At 35.4% G+C, this 27229-nt stretch overlaps 1 protein-coding gene across 3 annotated transcripts in view; it reads left to right on the forward strand.

Moving 5' to 3' along the window:
- The window catches only part of SLIT2 (slit guidance ligand 2), a 261831-nt gene that overhangs the window by 168915 nt on the left and 65687 nt on the right, over positions 1-27229 (forward strand). For all 3 annotated transcript variants that reach the window (XM_088056235.1, XM_005517810.3, XM_088056237.1), the window contains exons 9-15: positions 751-889; positions 18085-18156; positions 18761-18832; positions 19365-19436; positions 21311-21454; positions 21585-21748; positions 26106-26256. In XM_088056235.1, the coding sequence (XP_087912361.1) occupies positions 751-889; positions 18085-18156; positions 18761-18832; positions 19365-19436; positions 21311-21454; positions 21585-21748; positions 26106-26256 (814 nt within the window). The remainder of the gene's footprint in view (positions 1-750; positions 890-18084; positions 18157-18760; positions 18833-19364; positions 19437-21310; positions 21455-21584; positions 21749-26105; positions 26257-27229) is intronic.

Below are 27229 nucleotides of genomic sequence, written 5' to 3' on the forward strand. Positions count from 1 at the left end.
CTATTTGCAGGAAAATATAGTAAGGTTTTTAATTTCTAAAGTTTATCTAAATATGAAATTATTAAGTCTAAATGCAATTAAAAATTTTGACTTTAACATACAACACTAAGAAATCAAGGGGGAACGCATGTAAACTAACTACCTGAGTTAGTAAGAATGGCAGATTGTGGGAGGAAGAAATCTACTGAGCTAAAACAGAGTGAGAGATGTGAAGTCAAAACTTTTATGTATTTTTATGTGACTGAATGAAAATGTCATGAAATTAATAAAAACTCCAAAACTGTCTATAAGCAATACCTAACTGAAGGACCATATTCAAATGAATATTTGCAGAACAGAAAAAAGCTAGCAGGTCACATTCAGTGCTCATAGCAAAGTTTATCCATTTTTCTTGACACACATTTTTTAATACTATACAATATTCTGAAAACTAAATAAATCAGTAATTAGTTTTTAATAGCACACAATAAATAAAATATATCTGAAAAATGGATCACAGTCTTCTTAAGATGATTTTGAATGGCTGTTGCTAAAGTAGTGCTGAGTAGTGAAAAATTATGCAGTGCTGTCACAAGAGTGGAGCATTTGTCTTTCACCTCTCTGGGCTGTTTGTTAGTATTGACATTATTTGTATTAACTGTGTGTTTAAATAAATGCAGTTTGGAAGTACTGATAGGCTACAATGTTTATTTTGGAAGTTCTGCCCAAAATTTTTCAAGTAAGTGTAAAATGTCGTGCTTTCCTTTGCAGGCCACCAGTCCTTTATGGCTCCATCCTGCAGTGTCTTGCACTGCCCTACTGCATGCACCTGTAGTAACAACATCGTGGACTGTCGTGGGAAAGGCCTTACTGAGATCCCAACCAACCTTCCAGAAACCATTACTGAAATGTGCGTAATCTGACTTTTTTTCCACTAACTTCCAGAAAACATTCTTTTCCTATGTATTAGTTCTTGTTATTTGTATAAATTTATGCATTGTATAGGGTAGGGATTTTGGTATATACCTTCAACCTCAGATATAAAAAGAATGTGCAGGCGTATGAAAGCATTTAAGGTGGTTATGCTATCTTATGTTATTTTTATGTTATTATTATGAGTTACTTTTGTATGTGCTACTCATATTTCATGAGTGAACTGCGTTCTGAATTGGTTTAAAAAGAGTTTGGGAATAATCCTTGTTCTTTCACAAGTGAATGGCTTTTCACTGCAGACTCTAAAGCCTGTTGCCTTCAGAGTCTCTTTCTGTGCTGGTTTTGGCTAAGGTAGGATTAGTTTTCTTCACAGTAGCTGGAATGAGACCATTATTTTGGATTTGAAAATAGTGTTGATAAAACAGAGATATTTTTGGTAATGGTGAGTGTTGCTTACATGGAACCAAGGCCTTTTCTGCTCCTCACCCAGCTCCACCAGAGGAGAGCACAATGAGTTGGGAGGGGACCCAGCTGGGACAGCTGACCCCAACTGACCCAAGGGATATTCCATACTATGTGGCATCATGCTCACCGTATACAGCTGGGTGAAAAACAAGAACAGTGAGAGGTTCAGAGTGATGATGTTTGTCTTCCCAAGCCACTGTTACACATGAGAGAGCCCTGCTCTCCTGGAGATAGCTGATCACCTGCCTGCCCTTGGGCAGTGGCGAATGAATTCTGTGCTTTGCTTTGCTTTTTCTTCATGCAGCTTTTGCTTTACCTGTTAAACTGTTGTTGTCTTAACCCATGAATTTTCTTAGTTTTAACCTTCTTATTGTGTCCCTCATCCTATTGTGGGGTGGAGTGAGTAAACAGTTTTGTGAGGCTTAGTTGCCAGTTGGGGTGTCATCACCTTCAGTCACTTTATTCATCAGACTTCCTACTAGAGAGGTGTGTCTTTGGATGAAAGATCAGCAACCCATACCACCAATAATAAGTATTCTGTTTAAAGCAGTATCCTCAGAAGATAATCTGAGAAGGCAAGAGTAAAATGTAGTCATTGTGTTAATACCATGTGCTTTTGTATGGAAGAGGATGAATACTGATAGCATCCCATGACATGTCATATACAAAAGGTCCTGAGGCTTTTTGACTGTAGAGCGGCAAGGCTGCTCTTGGACCCACAGTCTCCAAAAGCAGCGTGGCTGAGAGGTTGTGTGGGCACAGTAGGAAGGTTACAGCTGCGTTGTCATCTCTGCAGGGGAACAGCAAGAGCAAAAGGTGAGCTTGTTGATAAGATGGGCAGGTACACAGCAACATGAAAATCTTTTTTTTCTGGGATCAGCAGGGACACTGTTTTGGAAGGGAAGCTGGGAGTTCCCTTCAGGGAAATAGTGGGAAAGTAGCTGTGATGACTACCTGGTAAGTGAGGTCTAACTAGAGGTAAATGAGTTGCAGAAAATATTCAGAATAAAAAGCTTTTGAGTATTTTGATGATACAAGATGATCTTGAATGTTTAAAAGTTGGGCTCCACAATGAGATTTTAATTGGCTTGTTGATATCTGACCTGTGGTTTTGAACATTACAGAGCTGGAACTACCATGATTTCTTCTTAGGATGTGAATAATAATCACATCTGTCACTTCATAATTACTGTTGTTAATGCTGACCTGGCTGACTGTACATGATCCAATACAGTCATTCAGCTGTATAATACAAACACTTCTACCTTTCACCACTCCCAGAAAAATCCCTCTGCTTGCAAATAAAGTGACTTTCAGAAAATCCATTCACAGTGGCCAGGAAGGCTGCACAGAACTGTTTTCTTTATTTAATGAGCTGTATACCAAAGTTTTTACTTGCGTAAGTGCAGCTATGTACATAGGAGAAAAATATTGCAAGAAAGAAGTAGGAACTGCCTATCAAATATTCCTCACTATATTTCTGGTTCTATCCACTGGATTACAGACACTGAAGACTGACTTTTTTCCTACTATACTTTTTTTTAGACATGTGAGAAATGCTCTTGAGTTTTAAGCATAGAATGTTATGTTCTTCAGCAGTTCACTGTCCTGGCGAGTGAAAGTAACCGTGTAACAACATCTTCAGTATTTGGCTAAGCACGTAACAGATTACAAACTGATGCTTGATGTTTCCTGCTAGGCTAGACATCATTTGGTTTCAGAGTGAGGTTTTTTTTCTCATTCTGAGAGCCATAAACCATAAAAATATTGAGATATGTGTGTGCTCATACACATATGTACAGTGTATATAGTTCATACTGACCCAGTGTAAACTATCTATCATCTGTCTGTATTGTATCTAGTTTGTAGGTTCTGGCTATGTAAAATGCAAATCACAATATTTTGCTCAGGAGGTGTAAGAGAAAGAACATTAGAAAATCAAATTTTAGGAATAATTTTGTATTAAACAGGTGCACACCAGTGAATGTTGGTGTGGTGAAAGATCTGAACTTCAGTGATAGTTTTTGAGTAACTCAGAAGAATGTGATACAAGATATGATTTGAGCCATTGGTAGGCTGACCTTATCATAGAGAGAATAACACTTTGCTATTGAGTGGAATGTAAGGAGAGAAATAAAGGGAAGGAAGGCAGGAAGAAAATGCTCTGAAATTGAGGGATGAACTCAGTGGAAGAATTAGAGTAAAGGATCGTGTATTTGCTGAGAATCACAGGGTTGTTTCTGCTTCCTTGTCAATATGTTGAAGAGGAGTTGAAGTTTTTACAAATATATTTTCCTGGTTATATGGAGAAAGCTATACTTGTTGCTTTAATGTGAGGAAAACTATTAGTGACAGTTGTCTTACGATTCTCATGGATGGGAGGTGTATTTAGCTTCATAGCATGAAAGAGAATGAGAGAGAGAGAAGAGGCTGGAAAATGAGTGGTTTTGGAGTGAAAAAGGTTCTACCAATAAAGAGGTGGAGGAAGTCTGAGACTGGATCAAACCAGCACTCCACTCTGGCCAGTGGCCCACTCTTTAGGTGTCCCTAAAGAGTATTTTAGAAACAGAAGTGTACAACTTCAGAAATTAAATACCAGTAGCACAAATATTTTCTTTGCTCCCAATATGTGTTGGGGTTACTCTGAAACTTGAAAATTTGGAAAGCTTTCAGGGAAAAAAGGGGTTTCCTTTTAAATATCCAATCTGCTCCAAACTCTACTATGTTTACATCTTCATGTTAAGATAATAAATTTTGGGGTAGGGAGTTGTGCTCAAACTTTCCAGTTTAAAATACAGTTTTTTAAAGTTTCATTAATGTTCCTTTGTCTTTGTAGAGGGAAGAAAAATGCAGTCACATACATAATATTCCCTGTCACCTTCTATTTTGCATGCCATCTTCATTCTTCTCTTCTCTGAACTAATGTTCCAACTCCATTCAGTCTTTTTGAATGCCAAAACCTTCTATGACATGATTAATCTCCTCTTATTTCTCTGAACTACTTGTTTTGTAACTTTTTTTTTTTAATCTTCAGTGACCAGAGCTGAATAAAACAGATGACAGTGGATCATCATATTTTTATTAATAGAATTTTAGTTTTCTTTCATTTGCCTTTTGCAACCTAATAATGACTCACATTTTTTAACTGCCAGTACATGTTGCACCATGTTTTAATTTGAACTAGCCCTGCAGAGTCCTAGGCCTTTTGGTTTTTAGCTGTTATGATTTTGTCAGGAACAAGAAGTTGGTAAAGGTAATCCTATTATCACATCCATAGACATTTCTAACACTGAATCAGGTTGTATGTCACGTTTTAAAGCTGCTGTATGAAAGACTTCAGTCCTCTCTGCTTTTAACTAAATTTAACTTGCAGGAAGATTGTGACATTCCAGTATTGTTGTCATACAATAAGTTTTTTAAGGCTTCATTTTTTAAATAAGTCCTTTGCAACTGTTGCTTATAGCAACCCCTTGAGATAAGATGGAAAAGAATGATTGTATCCCACAAAATAATCTGTTTTTTCACTTATTCCTTAGGCGATAATGTTGTCAGTATGCCAAGATGGCAGCTGACAGTAAGCACTTGAAGAGGTGAGCCCGTGCTGTCACGGCAGTGTTCGGAATTCTGGGGAGTCGCTGAGCACGAGGCAGAGGGTGCAGTGAGCGCTGCATTTCCACCATGGCTACGCAGTTCCCACACACATGGCTTCATTACCTTAATCGCCATTTAAGCGCATGCTTTGGCAGGAGCTCCCCAGTTCTCAGCAAGAGGGGGGAAGAGAAATGTGTTGGCTCCCTGTTGTTTTCTGAAGGATGTACAGGCTTTAACAGCCAAATTATTATTTATTCACTCATCTTTATAATACTACCAGATTCCTGTGCACACTGCAAGAAAATTAGCTTTATTCTTCTAATTTACCTGCACCAAATTTTGTCCAATCTTCTTCTGTTTCTTCATTTGAACATTTCCTACTTTATTGATAGGGACATTAGAAAAATCCACAATACTTTCAATTTCCCTTACTCTGAACATGTTTTTCTGCCTTCTGACCCCTCTTTATGAGCTGCGTTTGAGGAATCCAGTGCTGAGTACCTGCATGTCATTTTGTGCTTCAGCCAACTTCATGGTACATAAACACCTCTGGTGCTTACATCTTTCCATCCTTTTGTCTTTTCTTTATTGTATCTCATATAAAAAAAAATGTTTTCCTGTGGATCTGGCATTAAACTTTATTGTCAACCCTCCTTTATAGAGGTGTTTAAAATCTGAGAACTTACTTTTGTGAGATTTTGTTTTTCCACGTTTTCTGCATCTTATTTGTTCTTATATGGAGAGCAGGTTATTTTTAATAAGAATATAATCCATATTCACTTTTAAAAGATCTATAATACCTTTTTTTTTTACCTTGAGGTTCTTTTGAAGTTTGTCTTCAAGACATGGCTCATGGTTTTGTGGTATTTTACCAAGTTCTCTGTCCATTTCTCCTGTTCTTTCTGTGGAAACCTTGACCTCAATCAACAACTCAGTAGCCTATGAAACACTGATTTCTTAACTTTGTTTGAAAAAAATTTTGTCTGATCTGTTTCTGCACAAGAATACATTGAATTCATTACAGTGTCAGTCTGTTTGGGACAATGTTGTATAAAGCCATGCAGTATTAATAATGTTGCTTTCTCTATCCTTTTGATGAAATATAATGAAATCACAGGTTTAAGTGTATATTCCATGTTGATAATTGTAGGCTTTTTTTTTTTCTCCTAGGGGTTTGATAAATTAACTTGTATCTAATTAGTGTGATAAAAAGAACACTTTAAATGGAATATTGAATTTCTTAAGTATTATACATCGGCAGTTTCCATTGAGTAAAATTTCGTGTGTTGAAGCTCTGAGTTAGTTCTCTGTGGAAAAGTTACAAGAAAAGGATTTCTGTTTAGTCTAATGCTGATGTTGTGGCTTTACATTGCCTTGATAGCTCTACTGTCTTGAATGTTGTTTTAAGACATTAGGAACTATCTTCTCAGGCTGATACTGCCTCTGTAGCAGAGCTGGCAGGGAGAGCACGTGCTTGCTGTCCCTGCTCTGTCATTGAGTTTGGTGTGATAGCCTAAACCACTGAGAAAAAGAGTTAGCACTGGAAGTGGTTGAGGAATGAGCACCACGGTTCTGTGATGGTGGGAGCAGGAGGAGGCAGAGCCAGTTGCCAAAATGCTGTTTCATTCCAGTGACAGTAGGTGACTGTCAGGGTGTTGCTGAGCTGATTTTGTCATACTCTCTGTCTGACTTCTCAATTGGTATGGAAGTCAGTTGGCTGGAAGCAGCAATTCCCACTGCATGAAGGCAGTCAGCAGGCAGTCCATTGTCTGCCAAGTGCCTCTTGGGAAGATGCCTTCAGAAACAGGACTGCTTATCTCCAAGTAACTGCCAGTGAAAATGGAAGGAGAATAAAACCTGTGGTGTCCTCTATTTTTCCCTTCTGTTTTATAAAGCTTGGAGCAAAATTAAGTATTCAGTATCTCGGTAAATGTAATTCTTAATCTGTGTTGACTTCGTACAGTTGTATCTGTACCAGTTACACCCTTCCTCCAAAATTATTCCCCACTTTATTATCTAAATAAACTCACAGCGTGCCAAACGAGAATACCTAAACTTTTATTTGCAGGATTTATCCAATCAATGTGATGATATTTGAAAAATAAATACTTCATATTCCATATGTATTAAAAAAAAAATAAAATGGTTGAGCACCAAAACTCCTCCAATTTTAGTGCACTTATAAATTCTACAGAAAGCACAGAAATTAAAGGGGTGCACAGATATACCTTTGCCTCTGTTTCAAATTAATAGATTTCATACTATGAATTACCTGCAGGAGACATTTTGGGAACTTAAAAAAGATTCCCATAGACCTGTTATTTTAATGTCTGTATTTGTAACACTGCGAGGCAAAATACAGTGCCCATAAATAATATGAATACTCTTACAATTTTTGTTATTTAGTATGCCTCTTTAGCCTTTTTTCATCAACTTAAGCAAAGCATGATACATCATTCATTAATTCATCACAAACATCATAATTTGAGTTGGTTTTGATATTTTATTTAAACCTCTCTCCTTTTACAGATTTTGTTTTGGAGATGCCCTTTCTCTGGCATGTTCAATCTGTTACACTTAACCAACTTAAGTGGCCTCATACACCTAGTGCTTTCCTCCGTTGTCATGCAGTTCATGTATTAAAGGCATTAAATGTCATTAAGGTTCAAAACTATTACTTTAATTGGTGCTAGAAATTACAGCCTTTCTAATGGCAATAGCATTTATCAGCCTCTGTGCTAGCATTCTTTCCACATTTTAGTTTTTCATCACTGTTAATCTCTTTTCACTTGGTTTAATTTCAGGATTCACCTTCTGACAATTCTTTGAGAATGATCGGCAGAAATAATTCTGGTTCCCTTCAAATAGAGACTTTTTTTGGCACGTGTTCAAACAGACTGTGAGAAATCCTACAAATAGCAACCCAGCAGCAATTCTATTAATTGTACTGGTACCTTATCCCAGAATGTGTGACAGGCCCTTATTTCAAAAGAGGCCAAAAAGCCATTAATGAGCTAGACCTACCTTCATGAAAATGCTGCTCCTATATTCTTCTGATTTTCTTTTCTCTTCCATGGCTTGAACCTGTCAAAGTGATTCTAAAACTTTTTTCCTTTCTGTAATAGTATGCATAAATGAAAATAAATAGAACTGAAATAGTTTTTTCTATGGGTGGCGGAGGGGGAAAGGAGTACTTGCATCAATAACCATAACTTTGTACAAATGATGATTATTTAAGTGAAAAGAGTACAATTAAATTGATTGTTCCTTCATTTTTTATACTAAAAAAATCATTAGTCAAAAAAAAGGACCTAATTAAATTATTTTTCTTTCTCAGAAGGATAGCAGTCACTACAATGGTGTTTTGGGGAGGAGGGAGGTTTGCTGGAGGGAAGGATGACTGGAGGATTGCCACTGTTAAACAAGGAACAAACAGTTGAATAGATAAATGTAGTTTTTGTAACAGGCAGCAAAGACGCTAAACCACGTAATATGTGAAATGAAAGAAAACGTATAGGAGTCAGGAATTTTAACAGTTCACCATCACAATCCAGTGTACTGAAAAGCCCCTGACTTCTTATTACTTTGGCCTTAAGGATGAAGTTTTTGTTTCATGTGAATGGAGCTTTATAATGTTTGAATGCCTAAAGTAGAAACTGTACAGTTGTTTCATGACAACATTATTTTAATTTTCCACGAGTTTCCTATTTTTTTCCCTCAGTCTTGTCTTATCTTACCATCCTGATTTCTGGCTATTTTTCTTCATGTTTTCATCTTTCCGTCTCATTCTTTCTTATACTTTGTTTTCATAAGTGTTGATTAATGATTGTGTGTTATCCCAAGCACTCAACTACATCTTTGTGAGCTGTGTTTGAAATTAAGCAGGATTAAAAACTCCTGAGACTGCTTCTCACAGTAACACTCACATTATATTAAAGGAGAAGGGAGAAAAAAGGAAGTGAAAGGAGAGAAAGAAGAAAAAGGAAGAGGAAAAGGGGGGAAAGGAAATGAGATCTGACAGAACTGATTTTGACAGATGGACTTAACCAAGATAAAGTGATGTGATCACACTGCAGACACTGGGGAAGTGCTTTGCATACATGAGGAATTTTGAGTACTGGGACCTCTGTGTATGTATCTTTCCCAGTGACATTTGGCATGTGTACAGTTTCACCATTTCTGTTGTCCTTTTTATTAATCCTTAGATAAAAGTCCAAGGTACAGTCTTAAATAAGTAGCAACTGAACAGAGAGACTCATATCAAGATGCAAAGACACTTGTAAAGATGATCCTTTACAGACAAAGGTCACCTGGAGAGGATTTAGGCACATTTATTGAAGACATTTTAAAGACTGGCATAGCAGGAAAGCTCTGAAATATCAGTGATAAGGCAGCTTTCTCTATTTTTAACAGCTCAAAGCATGATTTGGCTGTCTATGTAGCAGGACAGAAACGAGAGCAAACCCTGCATCCTTGCAGCTTGAAAGGAATGAGGAATGCTGTGGAGAGGATAAGTTACAATAAGTTACAAGCAATAAATCACAAGGCATTAAATTGATTGGTTTTCTGAGTTTGGTTTGTGTTTGCTATTTAGTTTAAATCAAAATATTAGTCTTCTTAGGAAGTGATAATGATGTCAGTTCATACATGCGATTTACTCTTAACCAGTTAAGCCATCATCCAGAATTTTGCACATCCAGCAAGGTTCTGGAAGGGTTTTTCCAAATTGTTTCTATATATGCATATGTTTATATAGTCACTGGTCTTTACAATATATTGATTTTAGTAGTTTGCAAGAGTTCTCTATAACTGTGTCTTCTGGTTTTGAGAAAATATACATTAACCTTCTGAAGTTACCTGAAACAGATAAATCTCTTTGGTCTCACTATAAAATATTTCAAAATAATTTAATTGTTCTTATGGCTCTTTTTTCAACTTTTCTGTTTTATCAACAGAATAATTTTTTATTTTCTTAATTGCTCTCATAACAAACCTGACAGCTGTGCCACACTCCAGAGATGTTGTTAATCTTAGATTTTATTTCACACATGGCTCTTCACCTGCATTTGTCAAGTGAAAAGATGATGTCTACTTATGGATGAAAAATTAAATTAATTGTTATAGCATTCATTTGCTTATGAATAGTGATGCATACTTTGGTCAGTTGGAAGCCAGAAAACTGTCAGGTTTTGAATTTTCAGGAAGTGCTGGATTAAAATGAAGCGTGTTAAAAGACACATTGGTAACTAAATGCACCTTAATAAATTCATATGGTCTGGCTAATATTTTCTCAGCTCTTATTCTAACACTCCAAACTTTTGAGCAACTTTATAAAGTTGTCCTGATATTAAAATTAACTTTTCTTATCTGTGTTTCTCTTCAACTGTACTTCATGTGTCCTTTTCCTGAAACCTTTTCTTATCTTCTGCCCTTCCCAAAGGTTTCTAAGACCAATGCTTTCAAGATCACTCATGGCTAATGCATTGGACCAGATAATCAGATTTATGCCAGTGGACTATGGACACACAGTGAATTTTCACTGAAATCCAGAGCTTTTGCTTCTGTTTTGACTAAAATTTAATACATTCTTATGTCCAAAAGCTCATATCAAATAATAATAGTACATCATCTTCGGATGCAATATTATTAGTTACGATGTATTGCTTATATGCTTATTCATGAGAATTCCTGAGTGGAGGCTTTACATATGGACAAGGACCAAAAAGGTTCCTAATGAAATGGAAATATCTTCTGCAAAATAGCTGACACGACAAAAAAATTTTAGTATCAGTATACACTGTGACTGAAGTTTTCCATGTTCTGCAGCACCTAATTTAAAAAAAGTCCCTGGCCCTGTTCAGTGGTCTAAATATTGCAAATAAGGCCATAAACATTGAAAAAATTTGCATTAAAATAAACATATTACTGTGTTATAATTTTACTGGAAAGGTTCTATGATTTACCACTCGCTGACCTCTCTTCTGTATGTCAGTGATACAGTTCTCTTGCTGTGCTTTTCTATGTTCTTGGGAGGGTCACTATTTCTTAGTTAAAGCAGTGTATATGTTCACTGCAATATAAAACAACTGGTTTGTGTGCTTAAACAGAAATTTAGAAATTTGCTAAAATTTAAACATCTTTTATATGATATATACATATAAGCAGAATAAATACATGTAAATAACAAAAAATGCATTATCCATATGGCAGTGTATTGAATAACTGTGAAACAAATTTAATGACCTAGAGAAATTTGTTAAGGTATTAACTTCTTCACCTTAATATATTTAATTTACCAATGCAGATTTTACTGAATTACCTTTAACTTATCTTTGGTATTCCTACCTTATTATTTCTTGGGCAGGACTTAAACCATATTCCATTTGACTGCTTCAAAAATAGATGATTTCTCTACTTGGATAGCTAATCCTGCCTGCTTAACACACACAAGAGAAATGATTTGTCATGCTCTTACTCAAATATCTTCCTAATCTGAAAATTACTGTAAATTATTTGGCTTTATGCTTTTTGGAAAACAAAAAAAACAGCTTTTTCATTTGAGTTGTCAGATGTTTTTGTACATGTAACATCTAATCTGTTCTTTATTAGCCTGTGTTCTGTGCTGACATTGTTCACGTCTTTGGCTTTCTTCATACCCTTGTGTCCTGTCTTGAAAACTAATTAAATTCAGACAACAGGATAATTTCAGGAGTCAAGAGTACATGGAGACACAGAACAAAACAACCAGACAAGAAACATAAGAAGGCAGTGCTGGTTTCCAGAAACTAGCAGTAGGTACTGGCCACCATGAGCACCAGTCCACCTCTCGGGGTTTTGTGCAGTTTTCTCTGGGTGTTAAGTAGAAGAGGCACCTTGATGGACCTCTCTGATGCTGCCAAGGGAAAGAAAATAACTCAAGCATGGAATAAATGAATATTTTATACAGCATGAAGGGAAGCTGGAGAAGGCCCATGTCACTTTTCCAGAAAAACCCTTGTAGATCTCTGACAGCTGTGCCACACTCCAAAGGTGTTGTTAATCTTAGATTTTATTTTCTCACATGGCTCTTCACTGCTGATTACTTTTCCTCGGCAATTATGTGAGTGAAGTAATTTAAAAAGAAGCTGTAGATATTGACTTTTCAGTATTTTGTATTTTGTCATCATTCCAATGTTTCTTCATCAATTACATTTTTAAATACATAGTAAAGTAAGCAACCGCATATTCTCCATTAAAGAGCTTTTTTTAATTTTGTGGCAAATTCGTAGTGTAAGACCACATATTATTTAGCAGGTAATGAGGACTCCTGTCACCTTTGGGTCTCTCACAGTGGGGGGATTTTCAAGGTAGTGTTTCTGCTCTTTTAGAACAAGTAGACTTGCGATGAGCCAAGAGTGTATCTATATCTGTCAGGATTGTATCTATTTTTTGGTGAATTTAAAAAACTTATGAACACCTTGACTAGGTTTGGTAGTATAAGAAGTTTCATCAAAAATGAGTTAATTACAGAGACTAACTTGAGTCTGGGTGACTCGGGCTAATTGCACTGGAGCCTCACTGACAGAAGCCAAAGTACTAAGCAAATAATTATTTAACAAGTGCCATATTTTGCTACAACCTGGACCTGTAACAATGGAGGAATGTCAAGCCCATCATCATTAGTGATGCTCTAGAGTTCAGAGCATGAGATGGCCCTTTCTGTAATGAAATGCAGGTTTGAGACTTGCTTTTGAATAAATGTGATGAATTGTTTAATAGCTTTAGAATTGCAATTCTTGTTACTTTCTTGATGTAATGCAGACTAAGGAGTAGCCTGTCATTTTAAACCAATCCCCTGAGGAAATATTTGATAGAACAATTAGGCTGGATGTTAACAGTTTGGCAAGCTTTAGGGCAACATTAACAGTGATTCTTTATATACAAATATTTAGGAAACTGTCAAACAGATTTATTAATACATAGACTTAGAGCCTGAAAGTAAGAAATGCAAGTAATGTAGTCATTCAAAATACATCTTTTGTTTTGTTAGGTGTAGATGGTATCACAGATTTCAACAGAATTCTTCTGCTGCTGAGGCTAGAAGTGACATTTAGTGGATTTAAGCACTCTAGAGGTACAGTTATGGAGAGACAATAAAGGTACTTTGTTTAATAGCCTCAAGGATTCCTCTAGCAAGGGAGATCATTAATGTTTCCTTATTTTAAAAACAACCAAAAAAAGAAAACCCAAAATCTGGCAGATGTTGCTTATGATGAGAGATGTGTTGGCTGCGTATTGCAGTTGTTCAGATTCAGGAGCTGTACTCAATCCCATTACTGAAATCTATTTTTTGGTTTTTTGACAGCTGTTTTTGCCATTTACTTTAAAAGCAGATGGGGAAAATGCAAAGAAGAGCTGTCAATTTTATTACCATGTATAATCAGCATCTGTGCAATACATCAGACTCATTTCACAGCTTACACTTTTTCTCTGTAGTAAAATTCTTTTGGGATTTCTTGACAACTTTCTTGAAAGATTTTTTGTAAATTAAGAGATACTGGAATTAAAAGTATAGATTAATTAACTGCTAAAGCCACTATTCTGTCACCCAAATTTACTTAATCAAGATGTTATGATTGCTTAATTATTAAATATATGTCAAATTTGCTTCTCTATATTCATGTTTTCTTAAGAGAGGTATTTTATTTGATTTTCATATTACAAAATGCTTTTCTATACATCTCTGATCCCTTTATATGCATTTAGCTGCAGCACATCTCTCTGTATATTTTTTTACCATTCTCTACTGAGCAGGCTTAGTATCTTACCCCATCTGCATGATTTAAAGTAAAAATGATTCTGTAGAGAACAGGGTGTTCTCCATTCTCAGTCTGCCCTCTTTCTTGGTGCAGCAGTTGTTCACAGAAATGACTTTTTATAGTGGGAAAATAAGCCAGTTTAAAAGTGTCAGTATGAATAAGAACGTTGTCTGTCTCTGTAAGTGCGGAAGTAGTAATCAGTAATGGTGTGCTGCAGGCTTATAGCACAGAACAGCATCCTCCTGGAAAGTGTCAAGTGATTTACATGTCACAGGGCTCTCTGGGGACCCTGTGGGAAGAATCTGTCTACTGGCTGGGGACCTACTTTGATTTGATTTGATTAGGTTGGAAGTCACAACTGCAGAAGCACCTTTGTTTCTTAGAATAGTAAGTGGTTGTACATTACAGTGTCTGCAGTGATAAGCAGAGGGGAAAGATTTCCAAAGAGAAATGTTCACAGTACATTTCCTAGATAGGAAAGATTAGGGAATAGTCTTCAAAAAAGGTTTCAACTAGTTTGGCAGCATTAAAAGAGAGTAAAACACTTATGTATCGATGCAGGACTTCTTTGAAGTGGAACACTAAAAGGAGATGGAGACTTAATATGAAAACATTAATTAGTGTTTGTGTGGTGGTGGGCAGAGTACTTTTTTTACATGGGGCAATGCAAGCTTTGATGAAGAGTGTACTTAACCTCTTCCTCCATTATCTTAGCTTATTAAATATGCTACTAAAATCGACTGTGACTTTTGAAAAAGAAACCACCAAGGCACTGTTTATGATACATAGATGTTCATTTATAGGAAAAAATGTCTTCTGGAATGACTTTGAAAGGAGTTGTTGTGAACAAAATTTAATACAAATTTCATGGAAAAATACTGACTCAAGGTGGTTTTTTTTGTTCTTTGGTGATATAATACTACTTCTGTCCAAGTCATCTGCAAGCATTTAATGACTGACTTTTTCAGTCATCAATAACTACAAACCATCCTATTCCAGAATTAAAAATATTTCATTTAATATAGGACACTAATATAAAAGAGTTTTTAATTACTATGGGTTTTATCAGTAGAATGCAAATTTCCTTAGATATTAGTCTATCTGTACTTTGTGAGTTGGAAATATATCTAATTAGATTTTCTCTGGAGTAGTCGATACAAATTGACACTCTATCAAATTCAGCTGATTCTATGGAGATAAAGCAGAAAATCAGATGATATAACAAAGCTTGAAAATGTGGATTTGATTTGCATTCTTTACAGACAAAGTGGAGTATAAAATAATTTTATTCTGTATTTATATAATCTTATTCTTCCTGTTTTATGTTAATCTCATTTTCTAAAATGTGATGTGTTTCAGCACCTACACTTGAGCTTAAGATAAGAAAATACATACTTAGATGATCCTACTAAAACAAATCCTTTATCCAGAAGAGCTTGCAAATATATCCCAGGATTGCACATTCTGTCTGCTAGAATTTAAATGTCTCACTAAAAGGAAATGTTAGGTAAAATTGACGTAAAGTTCATTTTCATATCCACCAGTGAATTGGTGCTAGACCTGCTGGGAAATTAGCTCTCAGAAATATGCTATAGAAAGGCTTCTTTGGGTTTTGGACCCGTGTAATTTGTAGCCAAATTCAACAGCAGTAAATGAAATCTGCTATTCCATCTTCTCATGAAAAATAGTCTACATTGATCCTGTAAGGTATTTCAGTTTATGGAATTAATAAGTATTTTTAATTAAGAGAATAAACTGGAAAATACATTGTGTCCTAATTTAATACTAGACCTTGAGTTATCTCATGCCTTATCCTCCCTAGTTAAGATCATTATATGTTTCAAGATATGTGAATGTAGACTGGAGCCCCTCCTGCAGTAGGTTACAAATCTCTACATCTTGAACTAATAAGCAGCTTTTATAAATGAGGCTTCTGATAGCCTCATGTGGGAGCATTGCTGCTGCAATATCTCTTTCCCATATACCCAGAAGCATTTTTCCCTCTCTGGAAATCCAAGACCTCCTCTGTATTATGGCCTAATCCTTCCCTGTCCTTTTTACCACCCCTCTCCTTTCCAGTTCCCTGCATATGCCTTATGTGTTTCCCTGTGCAAGATAGTTCTTTGGCTGGTTCTCAGACTCCACATCTGATCAATGTCAGGTTAGGCTGTCCCTGGTGGTTAGGCATTTGCTTTCTGCCAGAGTGTTTGCCAGGAATGGATGGATGGCAACCATGCTCTTCCTGGCTGGGTTAGTTTGGTTTCTCAACTCCTTCCAGTTACTAAAATGAGGAAGTTTTATTATCTGGAAGGTTTACCTCTCCCTGATTTAGCCACCTGAGTGGGAAAACTGAATTAGATGATAACCGTGCGTAATCTTTATTTTCTGGGAAAACTAAGCTAAGATTTTAATGTAAGGACAGCAAATACTTGGGTGTGGCCTAACTTCGTGTTGGCCTTACTTTCAGCAAGTTTTTGCAAGTGTTTGCCTTTGGCATCTAGCCAAGTGTATAGGAGAGAAGTGACCTTTTTGTTTCCTAGTCAGTACTCCCAGTCTGATGCAAAATGTGTTTCATGGGTCCAAAAGGCTCAGCCAAGGTGAAGAGAATGAATGATCAATGTGTTTTTGGAAAAAGTTTTCTGTCTTGTCCCATGGGATTCCCCTCAGTGTTTAAAATACACCTGAAATCAACAGAAGGGTGACAACATTTTCCTAAAAAGGACTAAAACAGTTGTGATTAAGTGAGATTTTCTTCATCTGGATGATTTTTCTGGAGCTTTGGGGTTTTTTTCTTGAGTTCATCATAAGCTATTCAACAACAAATTCTGCTAAGTTAAAACATGATCAGAGTAAAGAGATTTTAAGTATTAAGTATATAAATATTTCTACCTGTAAGAGACTTCATGAAGGTGGCAAAAAAAGCTTCAGTTCAGCTGCTTCAATTTCAGCTTCAGTTCAGTCATGATCTCTTAAGAAACTTTAGAAAAAGGAAGAATTTCTCTTAGAATATTTCCTTGGAAAAGCTTATTCAAAATATATGTGTTTATTAATTATACTGCACACACACAGAGACTCGTGTCTCAATCAGAGCATAAATAAAACAGAAGACAGTTAATAGGACAAGAGTAAAATGGAAAAATAGGCCAATATTTCTGCATCTAGATTTTAAAAGGCTCTTTCACCTTAAATTCTGAGGCAAGGTCCTTGCATGTTAGAATAATGCAGTAAACTTATGGATTTTTAATTAATTTTATTAAGAAGATTTTGGCATTGTCTTTATGTACATAAATTATAAAGTTGATATCTGTGCATCAAAGAAGGAAATAGAGAGCTTATTAAATAAGCATAGCATGTAGTTTGAATAATTCTGTAGTACTTTCTGGTATAATGGTTTCTTATGTCCACATGGCAGGAATTTTCACTCCCATAACCATGATGAACTGGGGTGTGTGAGGAAGTAACTTCTGTTTTAAGTGTGTTCATCACTGACTCTGTTCTGACTCATTGGCACCTGGGCCATAGGTCTCTATCTGCACGGATTTCCCATATGCAAACCTCTACAAGTTCTAAATCATCTTGGAAAATGGTTTCCATCAGTAAATTCCCACTTTACAGTGTGGGAATTTTCAATTGCAGTCACTATACGTACAAAGCAAGTGTGGCCAGTAACATTAGCAACTAGTTGAAATTAAAATACTTGTTTAAAGGAGTCAGAAGTGTGGCTGTGTAAAACTAGTATTATCTCTTAAAGAAAATATTTTGTGTACAATGTCTAAAGAAATCATGTGCATCTTTAAATATGGCAGTTGCCTCATTGCAGGTAGCAACATATATTATCTGGTCGTTAGGAACATTCCTCTCCCTATTCCCATGGTTTGCATATTTCAATTATTTAATAGAAATCTTTAGGCATTTCTGAATGAAAATTACAATGCAAATTGCTATATGTGAATAACACGTTGGAAGTAAATTAAGACTAATTCAAGACTGAAACTTTTGATGACAATTCTGTCTTAAATCTTAGAAAAATCTTGTATGCTCTGAAAATAAATTTTCTTTAAATATAAAATCAAGATTTGGTTTTAATTTACAATATTACTCTCTACAGGTTAAATGGTTTGGCTGCTGGGCTGGTGAGGTGTTTATTTGGGTTATTTATTTTGGGTTTGTTTTTTTTTAATGAAAGAAATAAAAATTATACTGAAAAACAAAGAAATTGTCTTCTTTGTTGAAATATATCCCTTCCAGTTTCTTATAGGCTTTAGATCTTTGTTTATCTTGGGGGTTGTAGTTTTATGTTGTTGCTGTTCTTTTGCAGACGGTTAGAACAAAATTCAATCAAGGTCATACCTCCTGGAGCTTTCTCCCCCTATAAAAAGCTTCGAAGAATGTAAGTGCCAAATAACTTACATTTATTTCCATATTTCTATATATATACATATATCAAGATAAGAAACAAGATGGTACAGGAGAGCTGCAGTTTATGTGTGAGCACTTACGAAAGTTTGACTGCTAGAAAGAAGGTGAAATGATATGGCAACCATATTATTGAGACCATATAGCATCTTTGTCATATTAATAATAATTGGGTTTTTTACTAAATATTGAAATTGTTTAATGTGCTTCTGCATAAAAGCTGTATGTTACTGTAGTGAAAATTCTAGTAAAAAAAAAATTAGGATAATTTCAAAATATTTTTGAGGCTGTATAGCTCTAGGGTTTTAGCAAGCAGAGGATTTTTTTAAAATATACTTAAGCAATTAGGAAAAGTAAATATTTTGTCCTTTTTTTTCAAGCATTTTGAACTATTTTTAACGATGCATTTTGTTTCAGTGTACTGGCAATTTTAGTGGTTTTATATTAAAATTCTTTGGCAGTGTCTCATGTAAATATTTCAGTTCCTCTCTACCGTCCATGCTTAATTCTAATTACATATTATCTTAATTATTTTGAAAATATCTTGAATAAATTGAATCAAATTTTATTTGTTTCAGTGACCTGAGCAATAACCAGATCTCTGAAGCAGCTCCAGATGCTTTCCAGGGCTTACGTTCTCTCAATTCACTGTAGGTATCTGTTAGACCTGTAAGCAGAAGCAAATTTCTCATATTCTTATAGTGAAATTATTTTGGCCTTTTGGCTCCATGCAGAATTTTGCTATACATTCAGTCCATTCTGCAAGTTGTAATAATAATGTCAGAATGATAGTGGTAATTGAATACTCGTTTACAGCTGGACACTAATAATGTATGGGGTGTTTTTTATAAATATGTTCATGGCAAAGAGTTGAACAAAACCAAACATGTCTTTTATTCCCCGGTTAGTTGTTCTTACAATCAGCAAATCCATATTTCGGGGTCCCTTGGTAAGCCTGTAATCAGTGAGGTGCTGATTCTGCAGAGATCCCTTTGGGTTACACACCTTTTGGGAAAGCCTGCGATCCAGCTGCCTCACAGGAACACAATGATATTGCAAGTATTAAGTGGTTGCTACTAAATTCCTTTCAGGAAAATGGGAATTTCTCTATTTTTGAAGTCAAAATCCCATAACATATGCCTTTCATAATGGTAGTTTTGTTTGCTTTATTTCCTGGTACAGTGTCCTCTATGGCAATAAAATCACAGAACTTCCAAAGGGACTATTTGAAGGACTCTTTTCTCTGCAACTGCTGTGAGTATTTTTTTTTATTATTTATTTATTCTATTTTGGGATCATTCAAAAGGGTAAACATGATGAGAGATTTATGCCAGAATAAGAGCTGGCAGGAAATCCCATATGTAAGATCAAAGTATGCTAAAACCAAATTATGCTAAAACCAAAAGAATCAAGACTGTTGTAGGCCATCTTGCCATTCTTCCACAAATGTGATCATATCAGTTAATGTTTCCTAAAATGAATAAATGAATGAATAAAATGAAATTATTCTCCTGTGTGGAATTTCTAAGGATAAAACTCATAAAGATATGATACACTGTAAATGGCAAATAGGATGTATATAGTTGTGTGGGAACCATGGAAGGAACATTTTGGTGTGTTTTATAAAGAGAAAATATATAGTGCAAATGCTATGAAATTGCGTTTCTAGTTGTACCCATGAAAGAACAGTATTGCACCACAGTTTCATTGATGACTTCTAATGTTTTCTAACACCTTGTGTGATTCTTTGAATGTGTGAACTTGAGCTGCTACTTAGTTTAACACTTTGGAAATTTCCACATGTAACCTTTTAAACCACTGCTGTTTAGATTTTATACTGGAATAGAGTACATCATTATGATAAGTTTATCAAAGATTATTAATATTTAGCAGAAGAGGCTGTGCAGTAGGTGTACTGTGCAAAAGAAATGTGTTAAATAGACCATAGAACAACAGTAGTGTTTTTGAAAGAACTTGTCCCAGAATAACTGACTTGTTGAGTTAGAGTCTTCTTAAAGAATTTAAAACATCATCACACATGTTTAGAATTATCTAATGTCCAGACTTCACCATGAAGGGGTTGGCAAAATGTATATTAAGAACAACTAATTGAAGATGTCAAAACAGTAAATATATACAAAGAAAATGCAAGTTCTAGCACCACCTAGAGGTGTGCATTTTGATTTACTTTAGTCACAAAAATAGTATAGTAGTGGGTAGGATATGCTTTCCTGTTTTCCTTTAAAGATGTTTTAGTTACAAAATATGTTTCAGATCTGGTAAAAATATAAAAAAAAAAGGTAAAAGACCTTTCCAAGCTCTCAAGTCTGCATTAAAAAAATGTCCATATCTTAATATGCATTGTATAGATACTACATTTGTGTCTAAGTAAATTTCTACTTGTGTGGCAAAACTTTCTATCATTTTCAAATCCACCATTTCATTCCATTTCTGTGTCAAAATGGAAAGAAGTAAAAAATATTTGGTTATAAAAATGCATCTAAAGGAATGGCTTTTTTTTTTCCTCTTCAAAAGGGCTTGGTTTAGGTTGGCTTGTTTGTTTTAACACTAAAAGTCTGGGACGTACAGGGAAGAAAAGGTTCCCTTTGAAGATGCAGAGGAGAAAGGATCCAAGACAGATTTGGATATATTCCATGCCACCAGTTTTTACTACAGCTCTGTTAATGTGGCAGCATGCTGATTAGTAACATATAATTAAAAGTGCCACTGCACATCTCTTCCAGCTAATGAACACAGTGTTCAGTTCCTTTTTTGTTTATTTATTTGGCAGAAGAAACTAGTTTTCCTTGAAAATACTCAATTTTTTAGCCTTGTTTCTCTGCACAGTACACAAATACCACACAGATGTTCTACCAACACATGCAAGAAATGTGATTTTAGCTTAATAAATGTAAACATTTCACCTCCAAGGTTTAAATATGTAGGAATACGCATAACCTAAATAAGATACTTAATTTCCTTAAAATTCCTTATGTCACTGTCAATTTATATTTGTTACTACATTTCTTGTTCTGGTTGCAAAGGTGCACAAAGATGTCTGTGAAAAATGCTGAAGCTGTGTCAAGGAGCTATTCCTTTCAGTTTTATTACTATCTTCCATTAAACAGATTATTGAATGCCAACAAGATCAATTGTCTGCGAGTAGATGCATTTCAAGATCTGCACAACTTGAATCTTCTTTCTTTGTACGACAACAAGCTTCAGACCATTGCAAAAGGCACCTTCTCACCCCTACGTGCAATTCAGACCTTGTACGTATGTTCTTGTTTATGCTTTCCTCAAGTATGACTTCATAGTCTCCAGTGCAGTAAAAGCACTGGCTACTGCTGAGACCAAAGGGAAATAATGTGTGATATTATTGGTTTTTTTCCTCCATGAAAGGCATTTGGCTCAGAACCCATTTATCTGTGACTGCCATCTGAAGTGGCTGGCGGATTATCTTCACACAAACCCCATTGAGACCAGTGGTGCCCGTTGCACCAGCCCCCGCCGTCTGGCAAACAAAAGGATCGGCCAGATCAAAAGCAAGAAATTCCGCTGCTCAGGTAATTTTCTTACTTCAGCTGCTATTTTTCCTTTATTGGCAAAAAAAAAAATTAGTGGTTATAGAAGTTCTAATGAAAGCAGCTGTCTCTCTACAGAATTATTAAACGTCACAGAATTTTTCTTTTTAGTTCATTGACTGAATAGAGAGAAATCTGGGAAGTCGTAGACTATTGGATCACGGAACATTACTGCAGTTAACATACTTGGCACTATTTCTGAGTAGCATTAAATCTAACAAAATAAATGTAATATATAAAACTTCAGGATGAAATGCTAAAGTTATTCACTACAAGTATCACCACCATAAATCATTTCTTTAAATTTCCACAGGGCTCTGGAATATGTGAAAGATCTAAAAATTTCTAAGCTAAATATGGAAACATAACATATTCCTTTTATACAGGGAGCTTGCTTCATACTGAAATTTACTGTTTTCTTTTTCTAATCTTATTCCATTTCCTACTTACATTTCTTTAAATCCTAACTTTTGTCATATGGTAACCAGCTGTTCCAGGTGCATTTCACAATCTACAGTTTATTCAGTCTCAAGTGCAAATACCAGATGAAAGCTGTTTCATTATCCGTGTTCCGGATACATTTATGACTATTCACACTTTGTTGTTTATCAGCTCTCATTGTGAATACGCATTTTTTTCACTAAATTACCTGTAGTTAACTGCAGTCCATACTTAATCTAATAAAACTCATTCTTTGCTTGCTGACATTCAGGTGCATCTTCTATTTTTTTTTTTCTCTTTATTTAGCTAAAGAACAGTATTTCATTCCAGGTAGGTTTGGCTCTGCAGTAAGATTGACTAACTGCAGATATTCTCTCCCTTTCACCCCAAAAGCAAAGTTTGTCATAGCTTTTAGGAAACTGATGCATGTGTATTAATATTAGTCATTACCTGTAGATATACATAGTTTTCCTTAGTAGAATCCTAGTAATTCTGTTTTCTGAATATAAGAGCTCAGCATGCAGCTCCATTTACCTTTTTCTGTCTCACAGATTTGCACACAACCTACCAAAATTATACGTATACTTAAATTATTTAGAAGGTTGCACCTGCTAGTTCATATTTTAACTGACGCTTTTACTTACCCTGTACCTTGCCTTTCTGCTGCTACTGTTTTTAAAATGTAGCTCCTGAGCTGCTTTTAAACACAGGAAACCATGCTGCCATCAAAGAGCTAGCACAACTTTAAAGACTAAACATTCTACAAATGAACGATTTCTTGCCTTGCTTTCATGCTCTACGCTGGCTGCATCTGCTGCTTGCTCACCCTCCTTTTGTTTAGGAAATCACAGTGGAATGCTTGGAAAAGAAAGCTGATATTCTTAATTACAGGCATTCTGTGGTCACATGCAAACAGTGAATCAGAAATGCTTTCCATTAAAGAAAATATGACTTAAGAGTTGGCGTGAAATAGCAATTTGCACACTGCTTTAAGCTACAATGTCTACGATATTTTTACAAAAGACTTACCAATGTTGCCCCTAGCTCTTTGAAATATGGATTTTTCTTTCTTTTACCTTGCTTGTCAGTGTGTCTACTCTTTTGTTAATAGAAAAAAAATTATTCACTCACATTATATTCATAACAGATTATAAATAAAAAAAAAAGGGAGTAATGCCTCTATTGATAAATTACAGTATGTGATTTGCAATCAGGATTTTCTGCCATGGTTAATATCTAGAAAAATATTTACAGTAATTGATTAGGACACCAGTGCACTTCTTCTTTCAAGTACTACAGGTATATCATCATTCTGCAGTCATCTTAGTTGTTGTCTCTTTAGGTGGTATGTTTAACAGCTCTTCTCCAATGCTATGTGATGTAACACTTAAATTTGCAGCAGTCATGTGAAGTTCTTCATGCCCTTATACTAATATGAATTATAAAAACTATATTAGTTTGAATACGAAAAAAGACAAAATGAAATACAAAATAAGGCAGCAATTTGTCAGCACTGGCATCCACAAAAACGTGTTTTAAAGCAGCATAAAACAGGGTGATTCAATTTCACAAACCTGTAGTACCACTCAATTCCTTAATGTGTAGAACAGCTGTATTCCTGCCACAGAGGGACTTCTACTCAACCTTGCCAGCACAACATTTGCTTGTGAGTTAGAGGTGTTTTCTTGCCAGTAAATGTCTTCACAACCTGGTTATAATATGGCCACTCATGCAGTTTAGGCTTATTTATATACCCTTTAAAAATTACTATTCCTGGGGGAGGGCAGGGTGGGGGAGAAGAAGAAGAAGAAAAAGAATTAAATTTTAAAAAATGAGCTATATAAATGCTTCTTGAAATACAGCTTCTGTTGCTTTCTCTATCAGGTTCTCAGGGAGATGCTACCTAAAAATAATTTAGTTCTTGAAGGCATTGTCCCTGAATATTTAATTCTTTAAACTGCTAACAGTGATTTACTCTGGAGAAAAAAAACCAAACATATTTGTAGACTCTTTTACTGCGTATTAAGAAGTGCCAAAAACCACTTCTTTATACTTAGGTGGATACTATAAAATAATCTTAGTATTTCTTTAAACACCTAAATATTTTTAGTATTTGTTTTAAACATGTCATTTAGAGATGTTGTCCGCAGACACTATGAAGTTCTAGTACAATTTCATTGTAGTAATTTGGAAGACTAAAGGTTTGCCGGTATTAAAGCATTTATTAGAAAAAATATAATTTATCTGTTACCTCATAGAAGTACTCTATGGTAGTTTCATCATATGGATTACTAAAACATTTACAAGTGGTAGATAAAATAGTATGTGATGACTGTTGGGTTTTTTCCCCTCCACTGAGCAGTCTGTTTCTCCTACATTTGTTTGGTTTATCAAGGATTTAAGTGGCATATTATGTATATTTGACTTGATCCTTGTGGATCTTTTCCAACTCAGCATATTCTGTAACTCCTATATACGTTCAGGGAGTGACTTTTAAAGAACACATTCAAAATAGCGAAGAATAATTAATGGGAGGCATGATCATCATCATCCTATATAAAATCTGTAATAAACCCCAGTCTTATCTTCATTTTTAAATGGCACTCAAAATGAATTATTCTTTCTTTCTGCTGAAGACAATGGCCCTAGCACCATCTTCTAATTAAATGAAAGTTGAGAACATGAGATCTTAGTTCATGTTTTTGTCTTAATTGGCATTACTCTGTCTTTCTTTCCTTCTTGGCTATCTTTACTTTTTCAGGAGTTCACCATTTTGGCTGTAAGTAAAGTTCAGTGTCTGAACTAAATCACAGTGTACCTCCCAGCCCTGATGCACCTTCTACTAGTCTCAGTCTTTTCACCTTTGTCCAAGAAGAACCCACAGGTCCTTTTGGCTTCTCTTTGTTTTCTTTGTCACCCACCCTCAGTTCCTTACGTGATGTTTTTTCCTGATATGTTTAGGATGTTTTCTTTGACTGACTCTGGGAAATGGTGGAGGAAACTTTCAATGTGGTTCTTTTTTTTTTTTTTTCCTTTTTTCCTTTTTTTATATATATTGTATTTTTATTTAATCTGTGACAGTGATACTGTTACCGTGGCACTGGACATTCAGTAATAAGAATGCCATGTCATGTAAGCAAGTATTAAACTTCAATTGCTTCTGTAATTTATACCTACTCCTTCCTCTTTTCCCTTGCTCTTATCCTTGGCCTATTGGATGCAGTTTTGATAATGTAGCGAGATTTTCTGTTGTGCTTGATCTAACCATGTGGTTGTGAGGTATGAGTAAAACATGGTTCTGTCAAGCACCATGGAACGTCACGCAGCTTTCTACAGCATGGCAAGCTGCTGAGGCTTAAGTCAGGATCACACATTTTTTAAATTAAAGCTGAAAACAGGGCTTTCAACTTATTTGTTGAGATGATGTGGAGTATCGGGACTATAAAAAAAAAAATCACAGAGGTTAATGAAGTCCAGTCAACAATACAAATTTGTAACCAGAGAAAGAGAAAAGGTGACATTCAGGATTTATTTATTCTTGATACAGAGAAAGAAAACAAATTCTAAAACAAACAGTGGTATTTGAGTGATTAGCTATAAACAAGGCAAGTTTGGCTGACAACACAATCAGCAGAAAGTACGGCTGTGAAAAGCTCAAGTTAATGTTATCCTGCTATGTGAAGTTGGTCTCAGTTTCTTTTTCCAGCATATCTTAAGTCCCTATATTTAACCCTCTCTTGAAGCCCTTGTGTCTGTTCAGTATCACAAAGTTTATCATGCATTTCCCAAGTTGCCCACCCGTTATCTGCATTGCAGATGTCTTTTCAACCCTCTCACAAGAAGCAAATCTTATACGTTATTGACTTAGTATCTGTGTTTTGACTTGAATCTTCTACAGGCACTGAAGATTACAGATCCAAATTAAGTGGAGACTGCTTTGCAGATTTGGCTTGCCCTGAGAAATGTCGCTGTGAAGGAACCACAGTGGACTGCTCCAATCAGAAACTCAACAAAATTCCTGATCACATTCCCCAGTACACAGCAGAGTTGTAAGTTGAACCCATAATAAAGGATTATTTACTTATAGAGAAACAAACTAAAATTTTTAAATATAAAACCACAGCTTTCCTTTTTTTGAACAGTAAAAATTGAAACTAACGTCTGTGGTGCACTTCAAAGGACTAAATATTCATAAAAATTATTTATGCATTATTTCAATACCATGGAGCCTTAAAAACCCATGATAAAGATACAAAATAGCTATTCTATGTTTCTAGTTCTTCAGGACCTGAGCAATCCACTTGGGTTTTTTTAAAGGTTGTGGGGTTTATTTTGATTTTAACTGCAGGAGAAAGTAGGGCATCCAGTAACCAAAGAGGTCCATCTAAAAAAGTGTTACCTAGATGTTTAAACAGACAGAGACGATTATTTTTATGCAAAGCATACATTACGTTTGTTGGCCAGGAAAACAGAGGAAGATAAAGCAGACAAACAGAACAGAGTTAAGAAGAAGAGATAATAATATAATGAATAGAGATGGGGGGAGAGGAACTCGGAGATTATTACTTGCTTAATAAGTGTCATGTAGGAATGATTTGTAGGCATTACAACTGAAGTAATCTTCGAGGAGGGAGTGAAAGATAAAATTAAAACTGTTTTACAAGGTTTATCCACGTGCAAAGAATAGTATAAAAGGGGATGAAGAGATGGTTGAAGGATTGGCAGAAAGGTAGATGAAAGTGGCTGTCATTGCAGAGCAAAGGTGGAAGGAAATAGTTGGTTTTCCTATGAGATTCAGTTTAAGGAATAAGGCAAAATGTTGAGTGACAAAAAAAAAGGTACCTTCATTTGGCATAGTAAAGCAGTATAGAGATGTGCAGACAAGATTATTGTGATCAGGATGTCACCTGCAGGGGTGAGATGGGCAACAGGGTTTCACACCTCTTAAAAGAGCAGTCCACACTTGATATCAAAACAACACTGTGGCAATCAGATATGAAATAATGAGACTGTTCTGGACAG

Source organism: Pseudopodoces humilis, chromosome 6, assembly GCF_049639895.1.
Source record: "Pseudopodoces humilis isolate 2021_Gansu_Grassland_sample_001 chromosome 6, ASM4963989v1, whole genome shotgun sequence".
NCBI classification, from domain to species: Eukaryota; Metazoa; Chordata; class Aves; order Passeriformes; family Paridae; genus Pseudopodoces; species Pseudopodoces humilis.